Genomic DNA, 17005 nt, shown 5'->3' on the forward strand with positions numbered 1-17005 from the left:
GGGCCAGAATCTTCTTCTGGCCCATCTTTCTTCTTCTCCTTTTTTAGGGGCCCCCAAGGTAGACGGGAATTGGGGCAGGAGGGATTGGAATGGGGCAGGAGCAATTGAATCTGCACTCTCCTCCTAGCCAACTGATGGGTATATTCCAGTTTTTCTTTTTAAAAGGCCATGTACACGTAGCCCTGGCTGCTGGATCAAATGGAGGACGCAGCAACGGTTTGTGTTTGTGATTTCCCATCCAGCTAGGCCTGCTTCTATGCACATACAGTATAACTCCTAGATGAATCAGAACAAGTGCTTCTGTATTTAAGTAGAAGAATAAATTAGATTTGCTCCTATTTAATTTACAAGCAATCAGAGCCAAGACACTGAATGCATGCAGAAAGAGAACTGCAATGTGGGAAATGGATTTTTAATTAACAAAACTAACCGCATTTAAACACAGATCCCCATTCCCATTTTAACCCACCTATTTACTGGAAATGTTTTCCAGCATGGGCCTGGTGGGAATGATGGTGGAGTGGGGACAGGGATGCCAGGGATCCCAGATTGCAGACAGCACCTTAAAGGATTGGGCTGCAGATGATGAATACTATTTATTTCCAAGTGAATCAATATCTCCCTGGCTCTATTAAGACAAACGTTGCCTTTATTTTTAGCCCTGCTAAGATGTATCGGTGCTTTGAGTGTCACATTTATTGTTATAAAATAAATGGGCAGTCCTCTGCTGCGAAATGCAACGAGGCTTTGCCCAAGTGCCGTCTTTGCATCAACCACACTTGGTCCGATTTTAAATAATGTTATAAATGATTAACCATGGCTTGAGAATAAGTCTAATAAAGTTAGCTAGCCCACCTGTGCACACAATATCTGCTACAGCAGTCGTTTGTGGCTCAAAGAAAAAGAAGAACCAACCGTTGGAAAATGGGAAAACTGGGGAAACTGAGGTTTTTTTGTTGTTTTTAAAAAGAAACTTTATCATAAAGGCAGACTTTCTCAAATGCTTACGGCCTAATTTTAAAGAGAAATTTTGTTCAGTGACTGAGGGCACAATCTTGTGCACGTTTAGACAGAAAAAAGTCCTACAACTCCCAGCATTCCCCAGCCAGCCTGGCTGGGGAATGCTGGGAGGCTGGGGAATGCTGGGAATGTAGGACTTTTTTCTGTCTAAACATGCACAAGATTGTGCCCTTAGTCAAGTATTTCCAAGTATTATAAAATCCCCCCCCCCTTTGACTTGCTCTCTGACAGTGTACCACAGCCTACAACACAGTCTAGAACAGGGGTGGGCAACCTGTGGCCCTCCAGATATTTTGGCCTACAATGTGGGGTATTCATTTTAGTTTTATGGTTGCAATTAACATTTCAACAACAACTCATATTTTAGAAGTTAAGTTTTGCATCTTGGCTGAAGCCAAGAAACTAAAAATGAAATGACAAGAGATGCTATGCAGACAATTGAACAGACCTAATTTTTGTGAACCGCCCAGAGAGCTTCAGCTATTGGGTGGTATAGAAATGAAATAAATAAATAAACAAACAAACAAACTCCCATCAGACCTAGCCAACATAGCCAATGCTGAGGGATAATGGGACAAAACATCTGGAGCGCCACAAGTTGTCCACCCCTGGTCTAAAACATGTGCTAGAGGAAGTGCATGTGGACTTCCTCTTGACATTTTTGGGAGAACAAAATCCCTTCAGCTCCAGCCAAGCCCTACCCCAAACCACATTTTTAGTCATTGCCATCTACAGAGCCACTGGAAACTGGGAAACCCCACTTAAGTAATCATAGCTGTTACCTTTAAACTATTTATTCCAAATTATATTTGCAGGTTTCAGTCATTCTCCTAGGACATTCCTCTCTGCCTCTCCCGAAGGAGTCATGACATTACACTAAAGTAGCTGATTTGAGGCTCACTCAGAGTTAAGTGTCTTTGGGAAATAATCACTGACTTATTGTCATTTAGTGAGAAAAAAATGAATTTATAAATCTACTTGAAGAGATTATGAAGAACATATATTTCCTACAGTTGTATATTTAGAAAAAGAACCATTCCACAATGCCTTCGAAAAACACAGTTTATTTTCATAATGATATATAAATGAATTAATAAAATATGAATCATTTATAATGAGGCCAATCCAGCTCAAATTTATCAGCGAGTAGGAACTTAGAAGAAATGTGTATTATGTTCATTTAAAAGCATAATAAAGCTGTATACCTGGATCTTTGCTCTCCATATAGCTGATTTGTTGTTGTTCAGTCGTTAAGTTGTGTCCGACTCTTCGTGGCCCCATGGACCATAGCACGCCAGGCCTTCCTATCCTGTGCTCTCTCCCGGAGTGTGCTCAAGTCCATATGCATTGCATCGGTGATGCTATCTAGCCATCTCATCCTCGGCCGTCCCCTTCTCCTTTTGCCTTCAAATCTTTCCCAGCATCAGGGTCTTTTCCAGTGACTTTTCTCTTCACATTAGGTGGCCAAAATATTTGAGCTTCAGCTTCAGTATCTGTCCTTCCAATGAGCACTCAGGGTTGATTTCCTTTAGGATTGATTGATTTGACCTCCTTGCAGTCCAGGGGACTCGTAAGAGTCTTCTCCAGCACCACAGTTCGAAAGCATGGATTCTTCGGCGCCCAGCCTTCCTTATAGTCCAGCTCTCACAGCCATACGTTGCTACTGGGAAAACCATAGCTTTGATTATATGAACCTTTGTCAGCAAGGTGATGTCTCTGCTTCTTACTATGCTGTCTAGGTTTGTCATAGCTTTCCTCCCAAGGAGCAAGCGTCTTTTAATTTCATGGCTACAGTCACCATCTGCGGTGATCTTGGAGCCCAAGAAAATAAAATCTGTCACTGCTGCCATTTCTTCCCCTCCTATATGTCAGGAAGTGATGGGGCAAGATGCCATGATCTTCGTTTTTTTCATGTTGAGTTTCAAACCAGCTTTTGCACTCTCCACTTTCACCCTCAACAAGAGGCTCTTGAGATCCTCTTCGCTTTCTGCCATTAGGGTGGTATTGTCTGCATATCTGAGGTTGTTGATTATTCTCCTGGCAATCTTAATTCCGACCTGTGATTCATCCAACCCAGCGTTTCTCATGATGTACTCTGCATATAAATTAAATAAACAGAGCGACAATATACAGCCTTGTCGTACTCCTTTCCCAATTTTGAACCAATCGGTTGTTCCATGTCCGGTTCTTACTGTTGCTTCTTGACCCTCGTACAGGTTTCTCAGGAGAGAGGTAAGGTGGTCTGGTATTCCCATCTCTTGAAGAATTTGTCACAGTTTGTTGTGATCCACACAATCAAAGGCTTTAGCGTAGTCAATGAAGCAGAAATAGACGTTTTTCTGGAATTCTCTTGCTTTCTCCATGATCCAGCGAACGTTGGCGATTTGATCTCTAGTTCCTTTGCCTCTTCGAAACCCAGCTTATACTTCGGTTCACATACTGCTGAAGCCTAGCTTGTAGGATTTTGAGCATAACATTGCTGGCATGTGAAATGAGCGCAATTGTATGGTAGTTTGAACAGTCTTTGGCATTGCCCTTCTTTGGAATTGGAATATAAACTGACCTTTTCCAGCCTTGTGGCCACTGTTGAGTGTTCCAAATTTGTTGGCATATTGAGTGCAGCACTTTAACAGCATCATCTTTTAGGATCTTAAATAGCTCAGCTGGAATACTGTTATCTCCGCTAGCTTTGTTGTTAGTAATGCTTCCTAAGGCCCACTTGACTTCACTCTCAAGGATGTCCGGCTCAAGTTCAGTGACCGCACTATCATGGCTATCAGGGACATTAAGATCTTTCCTGTGTATTCTTTCCACCTCTTCTTAATCTCATCTGCTTCTGTTAGGTCCCTGCCTTCTTTGTCCTTTATCATGCCCGTCTTTGCATAAAACGTTCCCTTGAGATCTCCGATTTTCTTGAAGAGATCTCTAGTCTTTCCCATTCTATTGTTTTCTTAGATTTCTTTGCATTGTTCATTTAAGAAGGCCTTCTTGTCTCTCCTTGCTATTCTCTGGAACTCTGCATTCAGTTGGGTATATCTTCCCCTTTCTCCCTTGCTTTTTGCTTCCCTTCTTTCCTCAGCTACTTGTAAAGCCTCATCAGACAGCCACTTGGCTTTCTTGCATTTCTTTTTCTTTGGGATGGATTGAGTTGCTGCCTCCTGAACAATGTTATAGACCTCTGTCCATAGTTGCTCAGGCACTCTGTCTATCAGGTCTAATCCCTGAAATCTATTCCTCACCTCCACTGTATATTCATAAGGGATATGATTGAGGTCATACCTGAACGGTTTAGTGGTTTTCCCTATGTTCTTCAATTTAAGTTGAAATTTTGCAACAAGAAGCAGCTCATGATCTGAGCCACAGTCAGCTCCAGGTCTTGTTTTTACTGACTGTATAGAGCTTCTCCATCTTTGGCTGCAAAGGACATAATCAATCTGATTTCGATATTGACCATCTGGTGATGTCCATGTGTAGAGTCGCCTTTTGTGCTGTTGGAAAAGAGTGTTTGCTATTATCAGTGTGTTCTCTTGGCAAAACTCTATGAGCCTTTGTCCTGCTTCATTTTGTACACCAAGGCCGTGCTTGCCTGTTATCCCGGTTATTTCTTGACTTCCTACTTTGGCATTCCAATCCCCTATGATGAAGAGGACATCTTTTTTTGGTGTTAGTTCTAGAAGGTGTTGTAGGTCTTCATAGATCCCATCAACCTCAGCTTCTTTGGCATCAGTGGTTGGGGCATAGGCTTGAATTACTGTGATGTTGAATGGTTTGCCTTGGATTCGTACTGAGATCATTCTATCATTTTTGAGATTGTACCCCAGTACTGCTTTTCCCACCCTTTTGTTGACTATGAGTGCTACTCCATTTCTTCTCAGGGATTCTTGCCCACAGTAGTAGATATGATGGTCACCTGAATTAAATTCGCCCATGCTTGTCCATTTTAGTTCACTGATTCCCAAGATGTCGATGTTCAATCTTGCCATCTCATGTTTGACCACCTCCAGCTTACCTTGATTCATTGATCTGACATTCCAGGTTCCTAAACAATATCGTTCTTTACAGCATCGGACTTTCTTTTCACCACCAGACACATCCACAGCTGAGTGTCCTTTCGGCTTTGGCCCAGCCGCTTCACTCTTTCTGGTGCTACTTGGAAATACCCTCTGCTCTTCCCCAGTAGTATATTGGACACCTTCCGACCTGAGGGGCTCATCTTCTGGTGTCATATCTTTTAGCCTTGTGATATGTTCCATGGGGTTTTCTTGGCAGGAATCCTGGAGTGGGTTGCCATTTCCTTCTCCAGTGGACCACATTTTGTCAGAACTCTCCACCGTGACCTGTCCGTCTTGGGTGGCCCTGCACGGCATAGCTTATGGCTTCACTGAGTTACGCAAGCCCCTTCGCCACAACAAGGCAGTGATCCATGAAGGGGATATAGCTGATTAATATCAGATAATTCCTAACACTTCTCTTTTAAGGGATAACTGTGTAGCTACATTTCCCCCATCCTTATGACAATTAAGAAGGCCAGGGGTCCTCACATACATTTAACTAGATACTTGATTTTACCACCATTTCCAAATTGTAGGCATTTTGCATCACTCAGAGACAAAACACCCAAGCTCAAAAGGACACTGTACAAACTCTTTAAGTTCAGAAAATCCCAGAATCATCCTGACTCACAGAATGTTTGAACTTCAACTTGTCAGAGTTCATTGGATGGCAGACAACATTCATAATGGTTGAAATCCCAAGTTTATTGCGGTATATTTGCTCCAGCTGCGATAGGCATGATATGCAAAGTAATTTTACATATGGAATTCCTTGATGTCTATCGGCCAGCTATAAAGAGCTGTCCTTTGGCTGGACAACAGCATTTCTGCTAACACAGAGCTACCCATAATCTCTCTTTACAAAAGAGGAGAAGGAAATTATCTCAAATAACTAAATGTAAGCCACTAAGTCTGCAATCCTAAACAAATGCATCAGTGAGTAAACACCATTGAGTTCTCTGCATTTTGGGTATGCTCTGCATCCCTACTACTGTATATCTAGGTGTACTGTGGCTCTGAAAGTCTGGACCAGATCTGATGTTCTCCATGACATCTAGATACAGGCATTATGTCACTGGAACGATATGTATGGGCCACAGATGCTGGAAGCCATTCTGACTGGTGCAGCAGAGGGTGTGTCACCAGAGGTGAAGCCAAGGCAGGTCACCAGAGATGGAACAGTCTTTTGAATTGTCAACAGATAGCAACCCATACCACAGAAAGGGAAAACTGAAGAGCATGAACTTTAAGATTGTCCATGCAAAGGAGAGAGTGGGGAAATCACAGAGCCACAAAAAAAAGCACTCCTTTAGACCCACATTCTCCTGTTCCAGCAACAACTCCCATTCCACAGAGAATCAATTCACTTTAAGATCATTGATGCCCAATGGGGGGTGGATGTGGAGAATTCACACAACCATACAAAATCATGATGCTGCCGCTGCTGAGGATAATGACCTATGGAGATATCCTGAGGGCTGGGTCAAGGCCACAATGGGCTCTGGGGCCAGCCAGCTGCAGTGGACCCCCTACTCTGCCCCAATACTGATCTCACATATGACATTTGTGCATACACACACACACACACACAGTCAACAATATACAATAATATTGCAAAAACATTTTTCTCTACATATGTTAGTGGAAATCGTCTTCCATGCTTTCCCATCAGCAAAAGACTAATATCTCTTCTATGGTAGAGAACTCAAATACAAACACAGTCTTCCCATTTTACAGCCTACAGACACAGCAAACATAACAGACATTGAAGCGCTCTCTCTCTCTCTCTCTCTCTCTCTCTCTCACACACACACACACACAAAAGAAACACAGATTGACCCACTGCCCCATTCAGACACAAGAGCCAAACAGGACACACATGCATATACCACACAGCCAGTCCTGGCCCAGGACATTTTGGTGCCTGAGGAGGACTAGCAAATGCCTCTCATTTCTCACTGGATGATCCAGGCCAGTCACTACCTCTCAACCTAACCTAACTCACAGGATTGTTGTGAGAGTAAAAATGGGGGAGATCTTTAGTTCCTGAAGGAAAGGCAAAGCATAAATGTCACAGCCAGTGTAGTATAGTGGTTGGAGTGTTGGACTGGGACTGGTTCTATTCCCCACCTGACCATGTAGCTCGCTGGATGGCTTTGGGCCAGCTGCTGACTCTCAGCCTAACCTACCTCACAGGGTTGTTGTGAGGGTAAAATCAGGAGGAAGAGGACCATGTAAGCCGTCCTGGGTTCCTTGCAAGAGGAAAAAAGGTGGGGTATAAATGTAATAATAATAATAAATTCAATAAATTAGACACATAATTCTATCGTAGAAAAACATTATGGTCTTACCCTACCTTCATAATGGCCTTCCTTGCTTGTAAAAAGGCCACCTGTGCATTGCATTAGTATGTAAACTCATTTACACGCATATGCAGTGGAGACAAGATGCATCAAGTATTCCGCTCGGACATTTATCTTATAGAGACCCTGGGGAGGGAACCTGAAGAATGACACCAGTTGTTATAACTCGTATTAAACATTAAAAATTAAAAAAAACCTTCTTAATTCTCATGTGGCCCAACAATGCACCTCCATCTTCTGCATGAACAGAAACTCAAAGAAATTTTATTAACACAAGAACAATAAAGTGTCTTGTGGCAGCTTAAAGACTAAACATGTATTCTGGCATTAGCTTGCATGGACTATAGCCCACCCATCAGATTCGTGGAACATTATGGGATTTTTCAGGATTATATACAGTACATATGGTGGTGGTGGTGGTGAACTGTAAACAGTGAAATCAAAAGGAAATTAAATGCAGAAAGTATTTAATGAAGGAAAATGCCCTTCTTTTCATTAAATATTTCACAGTCCTCTCCATGACTGCATTGGCCCCCCGGCCCAGCGAAAAAAACCCTCCCGAGGAAGGCTGGGTTGGCTTCCTCACTGTTGTTCTTCTGCCAGCAGGCAGCGGGCCTTTGGTGTGTAAATGGTCTGTCGGGTTGGATGCTGGTTTTGCTCTGTTATTGTTGTGTTTTTAATTGTGTTTTAGTGTATTTGTTTTATTATTGTTTTTATCAAGTTTTATTTGTGATTGTAAATTGCCTTGAGTGCCATTTCTCTTGGTAGAAGTCAAATGAAATAATTGTTTTTAAAACCAACTGACTAGCAGACTAGATAACAACTCTGGACTACACTGCAGTGATGTCATCCACTACTCTTCCTCCCAACAATATGGGTATAACAACCATGGGCTATTTGCAGTGTGTCTGTAACCATAGTCACAGCAGCAAGTTCTCAGGACACCCATAATCCATCCTTTTGCATGTTGTAACAACAGTAATAATAATCCACACAAAAGCACTCCTTTGTGAGGCCACTTCTTTTTTTTTTCCCAGCAACAACTCACATTGCAGAGGAGGAAATGGAGTCAAGTGACATTAAAAACATGAGTGCCAAGTGGGTGGGGACTAGGGAAGAGTGACACAACACAGCCCACACAAAAGCCCTTCTTTGGACCCACATTAGCAGCAGTTCCCATTGCACAAAGAATCAAGTGACTTTAAGATCTTGAACAGGAAGGTGGAATCAACAGAGCCACACATCATCATGAATAACAATAACAATAATCTCACACAGAAAAGCAGCCCTTGGAACACAGCAGCAAGTTCTCAGAACACCCCCAAATCCAACCCTTTGCATACTCACCACAAACATCCCCCAATCCTGCATGCCTACTCAGAAGTAACAGAGGTGAGAAGCAGCACAATGCACAAATACTACTGGTGGTCAACAGAAGAAAACCTTTGAAGTGTGGTCTGCAGACACAATGCAGAAAGAAATAAGGCCATAAACACATGCGCATGCATGCACACGCACACACACACACGCACACACACACTTCCGTTTGCTCTCTCTCTCTCTCTCTCTCGCTAATACACTCACACACACACACACACACACACGCGCTTTCTCAGTCACACTCACTCACTTACTATCCTCCTCTCAAAAATACTTCAAAAGCCCAAGATACTCAGTCTCATGATGCTCCATTCCCCTCCCTCTGCCTCCGCCAGCCACGTTCTTGCTCTGCAGTTAGCAGCTAATAGACCAGATTCCCTATTACCACTGTGCAGCCCCGGAATGAGTTTATTTTTGGAAGATGGTCACATCATTGTTGTCTGCTCAGCTGATTGCTGTCCAGCTGCTCAGAGCGCCCCACAGCAACACCCAATAGCCTGGCTTAGTGGTTCCTCCTCCTTCTGCATAGGCAGAAAGAGACTTTTTTAATTATTTATTTAAAGTTGTAGGGGATCGTTTCCTGAAAGTGTCTACATAGACACTCCCCCAGTGCCTTCTCCAGTGCAGGGGAACAATGTGAGCATGCACAATTGACACACACTCTCAGTTTGCAAATTGAAGCCGCTGCCTGGCTTTGGCAGGAAGCGAATGTCCAGAGACACCCTGATGCTACAGAATAGGGAAGCAGCCTTGCAACTAAAGTAACAATGATGTTTGTGACAGGTTTTTGTTGGCGGGTGAGGGGAGTCCTCTGCGGGGACTTTGATTGGTACCACCACTACCTATGAAGCTGAATTGAACTAATTTTGGGTGAAATCCAATTAAGTTTTTCCACTGAGAGAATTGTTTCCGTCACTGGAACCGGGAAGGGTTGGAACCCGATCCCTGGTGGAATCCGATTCCTTCTCCTCCTGTAGTCCCCTGTGCAATCTCACCATTTGCTCTGAGGGTTGGAGGACTCTTTAGAGCAGAGTTTGGGGGAAGTGAAGAGGACAGAAGAAGAAAGTCCCATTGTACAAGCAGACTTCCACTCATGTAGTGTCCACCCCAGGCTGAATGTTTTAAACATTGCTCTGACTACTGTAAATAGCAAATCATGAAACAGTAAAATGCATAATTAGAAATATGTGTTCAGCTCTATATTGTTCACCAAAATGTTTTAACAAAGGGAGTCATGTTGTTTCTGAAATACACAAAGACCTTATAGCATATTGCTGAAATAAACGGAACTGTACGTAATAATGGATATGCTTTACAGAAAGATAGTCCCACTTCATTTTCCCCTTGAAATTCAAAAAGGCCAGCATAAGCGTTTGTGGAACTTACAAGAATGCAAAGCTCACGTGATGCCAGAATGCCAATGGCACATAATGTATGCAAGCAGCACAGACCAGCCGATATAATAAAATACATATTTGCTTGAAATCTAATGAAATAGTGAAATACAAACAGAGAAGCAAATTATCAATTTCATCTGATTAGAAGGGCAGCTAAGGGTTGCCCCATTTAATTGCTTTGGAGAAACCAAGCAAATCCTTGCGATTCCCAAACTGCATAATTGGCTCTGCATGTGCAGTGTCTTGACTGTTCGGCAACACAGATAACAGCAGTAATAGTATAATTATAACTTACAGCTCAAAGAGGTAAACAAAACGGTTGGCTCTCAGCCATTTATTTTACACAGAATGGCAGCGTACATCCATCTGCACATGGGCCTTATCGTAGGAGAGCCTATCGAGTACAAATGTAAGCCAAAGCTCTACCTTGATACAGCTTATCCCAGATGCTATCTTTGGACAAAACGATGACCAGATCAAAGAAGCCTAGAAGTAGCAGCTGGCAGGGAAAACAGCAATGCAAGCAGCAGTGGAGCAGCAGGAATTTTAATCATAAATGCATTAAGTGAGAAGCGAGGTGGAGGCTGTTTCCAGTGCCCCTAGAATTATTTTAGCTCTGGTGCGCTGCTGGACTGAAAAACAAGCAGCATCGCTTCCCCCTTCCAGATTCATTTGTACACATTTCTAGGCAGGCCTCGATGAATCTGCAGCACATGCACGCAGCTCCTTAAAACCATACCTCCCTGCTAGATATCTACTGACTGGGTTTATAGACACCCTATTCAGCACCAAACGGGAATGAACAGCTCCTCGTGCTCATTGGCATTTTCTTCCGTCATGATTCCCTCTGTTTTGGAGGTTCAAAGGTGAGCACCATTGGTTGTGCAGGTACAACGGGACAAGCCACGCACTCAAGGGACGTATCAGCAGACGTGGGGCAACCCTGAGGTTTGCAGAAGTGCAGAACAACTTTAGAAAAAAGGAAAAACTCTAAGGGGGAAACTCCAGCAATGAGGGCCGAGTGTGATCAGTGGTCATGGAATGCTGACTTACTGTGGTGGGGGAGGGCAGGGCTGGCATCAAGGGTAGGCATAGTTGGGCACCTGCCAAGGGCCCACACTCCAGCAGCGGGGGCACGGACAAGAGCCACTTGGAGTTGCTCCTCTTCTTCACCATTGCAACTTGCTGTTCCCCTGCCTCTCCCTCTGGCCCAGACAACGGGGGTGGTGAGGAGGAGCAGTTGATGCCCTTGCCTACTTGTTCACTGGCTCTCTGACTATCAACCAAACAAGAGGTAGCAATGATGAAAAAGAGGATGAGGCGCAATAACAGCTGGTGACCACGGTGGTGAGAAAGTAGGCTCACTGACAGAGAGGCCCCATTGAGGGTATCTTGCCCAGGGGGCCTCAAAAACCTGGAGTCAGCTCTGCAGGGGGGGGGGTGCTGGGGGGAGGGGAATGGAATAGAGTATCTCAGAAGGGGACATGGCTGGCTGAAACACAAAAGGGCACCCCACAATGCAACATTTCATTGCTGGTCTCACTTGTATTTATCAGAATACTGACCACAGCAATAAACTGACCAAAGAGGAAACCCAAAAGGACTTGGTCTGTTGAAGAACAATACATAAACACATAGCATTTGCATTCTGCAAATATTACAACTTAAGAAAAGCAATAGGTGTATAAGATGTCCTGTATTTCAGATCAGCTAATATTTCAGTAGTCCTTTTAAAAGAAGAGTGTAAATAACTTGTACAGCTTTTAACAATGGTATCAATATTACCAATAAGAACTGTGAGTAAAAAGAAACAAAACATCTAAACTACAAATGGTATATCATAAAGTTTTCCAGATCAAACCTTCGCTATACAACCCATCTGGCTGGTTTGCTAAACCTAATATCAGTCCTTATTCAGTTTAAGGGTCCTTCTTTTATATTATATGGGGGTTTTAATACAAAAAAAGAGTTAAATGCTGACAACAGGCACATTTTTAGAGGCTTTTTGCTCATTAGCATAAACATTGCCTAGCAACCAATTTGTATCATATTTTTTACATTCAAAGCATCAAGTGGAAGATGGATTAATGAAAACATCCTCCAGCACTCTGTTGAGTTTTTACACTTCTGTGAAGACACATCTCTTTCTTTGAATGAGTCCAATGGCAGAAGGTACAGTATCTAGCAGAAAAAAGCCATGCCTTTCCTATTGGGCTGGGTGGGGAGGTAAGAGCTAAGCATTTTTGCCATGTTTGCTTTGGGATTAAAGGCTGAAAGCCTCCTACACAAACTCCTCAGCCTTGTTAGAGAAGGAACTGAAAGGTTAAGAGATGAAGGCATTAAGTGACCTGCAGGTTTCTTCCTCTCCACTGGTGATGTGTTTATGATGGCATGACATAGCATTATTCATGGCAATATTGTCCACCATGGAGTTGCTCATTCAGGAACCATGCATAATCTCCTCTCATTGACAGACTTCATACCCTTTCATCATATTTCTCCCTCTGATCATTCTGTCTTCAGTAACACATTTTAAAATCCAACACCATTTGGCATCACCTTCTGATTCCTGTGCTACACAATTATACCTACCACACATATGAAATTTCTTGCCCACTTTTCATTATGAAATAATCCCAAAGTGGGATACAAGCAACAACAAAAAACCACACTAAAATAACACAACATTGACAAAAAACCCCATAATCAAACAGGGGAGAACAGTGTATATGTAATGACCAGAAAGGAATTAATGACATGTCACCCAAAGTAATCAACTGATTGATGTATATACACAGTTTGCATTTTACATCTTTTTAGGTGCAAAGTGTCAGGAAGGTCACAACTGCGGGTGTTGATGGAGACACACACCCAAGTTTCAGGAATAGAGAGAAAACACCACAAGACCACTATCCCATCCAAATAGTGTGTTAAGGGACAGGGAGTTCCAGCAAGTACATTAGCTTAGACTCCAGCCTCCAGAAATTCAGCTAATGGGAACTGTTGGAGGAGAAAGCTTTGCTACACAATCCTATGGAGAAGTTAGGGTTTGGGGAGGCTTACTGGTGGCCTCAATAGCAAGAAAGATGTGTAGCTGACTTTTCTGGGTATGCCAAAAAGGCACCCCAGATTGCAAACATCAGCCTTCCCTTCCTCCTCCCATCCTTCTGAAGCAGGTAAAGAGTGGGTTCCAGGACAGCAAACTTTGAGGTGAAAAGTACAGCATTAAAGGACAAATGTGGGAGAGTATGGGAAGAAGTTTGGGATGCAGCAATTATGATGAAGAGTAAACCCAAGAACTGGAGAGGTGATTCTGCATTGGAAAGGGCTGGAGAAACCCAGAGATAGGATCACATTTAAGGCAGAAATATGGGATAGGCTGTTGATGAGGCAGTAGAACTTGATGTGAGGTTTAGGTAACCATGGAAGGCACTAATGAAATCAGTGGACAGAAGGATTACTGGGGGAGAAAGGAGAAAGTGGAGAAATGAACAGTTGGAGAATGTGTGTTATCTGACAGGGGTGAGAAGCACGATCACTGGGCAAAAGAAATGCCTGCCATTTTACTGACTCTGATTCTGCACCTTCAATAGCAGCAGGTGAAACTTTCCCCCCATCACTACTTTATCTTCATGTTGGGAAAAGCTTCACAGGCATAACTTCAGGATGCCAGGCTTCTGTTAAAGCCTCGAGTTGGGTCAGTTTTGAAAAATAAAAGTGGCATCACAAAAGGATCACAGTGGGGAGAACAGAGGCTGGAGAAATGACAGGTTAAGAACAGAAAGGGGAAGGTAAGAGATCGGAATGGAGACAAGATGAGGGAGCATGGAAGAGGAAGAGTGGACAGACATGGCAACCAGGGTTTAGGACAGCCTTCCCTGATCTGGCGCCCTCCAGATGTGCTGGACTACAACTCCCAGCAGCCCTCCAGCCATGCTGACTTGAGGGCTGCTGGGAGTTGTAGTCCAACACATCTGGAGAGCGCCAGGTCAGGAAAGGCTGGTTTAGGGAGAGAGAAAGCAAGTCAATGTGGAAGCTGGCAGGTGGTGGGTTGTTAGGGGAATGCAGAGCTTTGAAGACAAGATGAGAAGAAAATGCGGGGAAGGGGTGGTGGGCGAGGGGCAGGGGAGAGCTGGTGAGAAGGAAGAAGAGGAGAGGCTGACAAGCAGAAGAGAAGCCAGAAGGCAGCAATGTTTGCGGGGGGGGGGGGATGTCAGAAGGAGCCTGGTGGAACAGGAGCCTAGTATGCTCCCAGGGTGCCACAGTGCCAGAGCTGGCAGGTCCTGCTGCGTAAACGTCGCGCGCGCTCTCTTTCCACATCCCCAACTTTGAGGTCACACAATTACTTGCACACTCGCCTCCAGCCCCAGACAGGGCATTCAGCGCGACCTCACCCAAACAGGTCTCGGTGTGGAGGAAGCCCTTCGCCCACCTCTTCGCCCCCATGTTGGGCTTTGTATTGCACCAGAGTCTCCGAGCGGGTGGGGGAGGAGTGATGGCTGGGGTGATGGCCAGGACATGTCAGGGATCCACATTCCTGCAGCACCAGCCCCCCGCACCCGGCAGACACAAAGGGGGGGAGAGGGGAGTGTAGCAGAAACAGCAGCAGCCTCCGGATTAAGAGAGAGAGAGAGAGAGCCGGGGGGGGGGGGCTTGCCTTGCAGGCTGAGGCGGGGTCGGTGCCACTCACCTGCCTCGAGGTTGAAGGAGATCCTGGCTTCTGCTAGGTAAGGGGTGTCACTCTTGGACCTTACTCTCCTGATGGGTCTCCGGTCTATGTCCTCCTCGGAAGATGCCGCCATTAATGTGGGTACAGTGAGCAGGGTCGCCCGGCGAGCTGATGATGAGGGAGGAAAAGGAGAGAGGGGGGGTAGAAAAGAGGAGGAGGGCGAGGAGGAGGGGGGGCGCACACGCATAGGAAGGGGGAGGGGGAAGAAGAGGGAAGGGGAAAGAGAGAGAGAAAAAATCAGGGATACAGACAGACAGACACAGACAGACAGACACACACACACACACAGAGACAGAGGGAGGGAAGGAGGAAAGAGAGGGGAGAAAAGAGAAAAGGAAAACCCGTTAAGGATCTCAGGACTGGAGTTGATCTGGCAATCCTGCCCTGCTGCCGCCCCACTCCTTGCAGCCCCAGGGGCAGAGGAGCGAGAGAGTCCCCACGTGGGTTCCTGCTGCAGAGCCGAACAAAGCCCCAAGGGTGATTCTCGTGTTCAAAGACGTGGATAAAACGTTTCATAATGGCTACTAGAGGGCTGGACCATGGCTAGTAGATGACCTCAGGCTTGCAGATCAAGGCTTAGGACTTTATGTCCATGCATCTGTATGTGACACTACAGATGCATGGGTGTGGGAGAGAGAGCGAGAGAGAGAGCGCTCTCTTGTTTCCTAGGTAAGTATCTCAGCTGAGGAAGCATGTAAGAATGTCTGAGGTGGCTTGTGCCAAACTCTTTAAAAAATGCTGATATGAAGCATGTGTGCCAAACTATTTTTTTTTTAAATGCTGAACACTTTGGAGATACAGCATTGAAAATGCTAGGGAGGTGGGGGGTGTTCAGGAATTGTGAACAGCCTCGAGCCCAGGCATATAGCCACTTCCACTGTACATTGTACGACATCCTGGCAGTCCATGCCCCTTTAAAAAAGTAAATAAATGGACAGATTAGGGCATCCCTTAAAAATAAAGTACATCTGGCAATAGTAGTAGGTAAGGTTGGGTGTTCTCACGTTCTTATTGTATATTGGTCACATTTTTATCCCACTCAATGAGCTCAGGACAGCTAACATGGCATTGTAATATTAATTGAAATTTAGACTGTTTAAAACACTTAACCAGGGCCAGCCCCACCATTAGGCAGAGTGAGACAGCCACCCCAGGCAGCTGATTTGGGGTGTTGGCTACTCAATGTGTTGTTGTTGTTGTTGTTGTTGTGTCTTTATTGCCAGGGAGGGAGACAACTGCAGGATTTTCTTCATCATGTCCAAATAACTTGACCCGCCTTGAGTGCTATGGTTGTGAACTTTGACTGGGGGGCAGGGGAGGGGTATTTCTTGCTTGGCCTCAGGCAGCGAAATCTCTTGAGCGAGCGCTGCACTTCATACCCATTTTCAGTACTCTGTACTCCTTACATCAGTACTCCTTACCACAACCCTGTATGTGGTACTAATATTATTTCAGTACTAATATTATTCTTCCCTGGTTCAATCCCTGGCATCTCCAAGTATGGCTGGAACAGGCTCCTGTCTGAAATCCTGGCGACCCATTGCCAGTAGTCAAAACTAAGCTAGATGGACCAATGATGGGGCTCGCTTATAAGGCAACTGCCTGTGTTCCCCATGCTTCTCTCTATCTCAAAATATGACCACTGCTCCCTCATTGTGAGGACCGAGCAACCAGCAGGACATGAAATAATATGTGACACAATGGTTAATGCATCATGGCTGAAGCCAAACTTTGAAGCAACATCTGTATTATTAGTCCCATTCAGACAAGGTGCTAAATGGCCTTGAACAGAACTGCCAGGTGTTTTGCATCTTCCAGAACTGGAAATGGAGAGTGCCTAATGGGAGGGGCATTGCTTAACCTACAGCTTATTGGTCCTGGGCCCCCAATCTGTTTCCTGGGGCATGGGCTCTATTGCACAGAGCCCTGAGTGTTCATTGGTGTCAATGGAAGGTTTTTTCCCCTCAGCTTAATTGCCATGCAGAGGACAATTTTCAAGGGGGGTTGCATCTGGAAAGGGAAGGTTAACCCTAGCCTCCCTACATGCTGCAATCCTCTCACCAC

At 44.6% G+C, this 17005-nt stretch overlaps 1 protein-coding gene across 1 annotated transcript in view; it reads right to left on the reverse strand.

Annotated features, from left to right (window-relative positions):
* Positions 1–17005, reverse strand: part of PHACTR1 (phosphatase and actin regulator 1) — a 396386-nt gene that overhangs the window by 366503 nt on the left and 12878 nt on the right. The window contains exon 2 of the mRNA XM_084850304.1: positions 14903–15049. Within this exon, the coding sequence (XP_084706430.1) occupies positions 14903–15049 (147 nt within the window). The remainder of the gene's footprint in view (positions 1–14902; positions 15050–17005) is intronic.

This window comes from Heloderma suspectum, chromosome 4, assembly GCF_057233095.1.
Source record: "Heloderma suspectum isolate Gila_16-S chromosome 4, 16-S_ref, whole genome shotgun sequence".
Classification (NCBI taxonomy): domain Eukaryota; kingdom Metazoa; phylum Chordata; class Lepidosauria; order Squamata; family Helodermatidae; genus Heloderma; species Heloderma suspectum.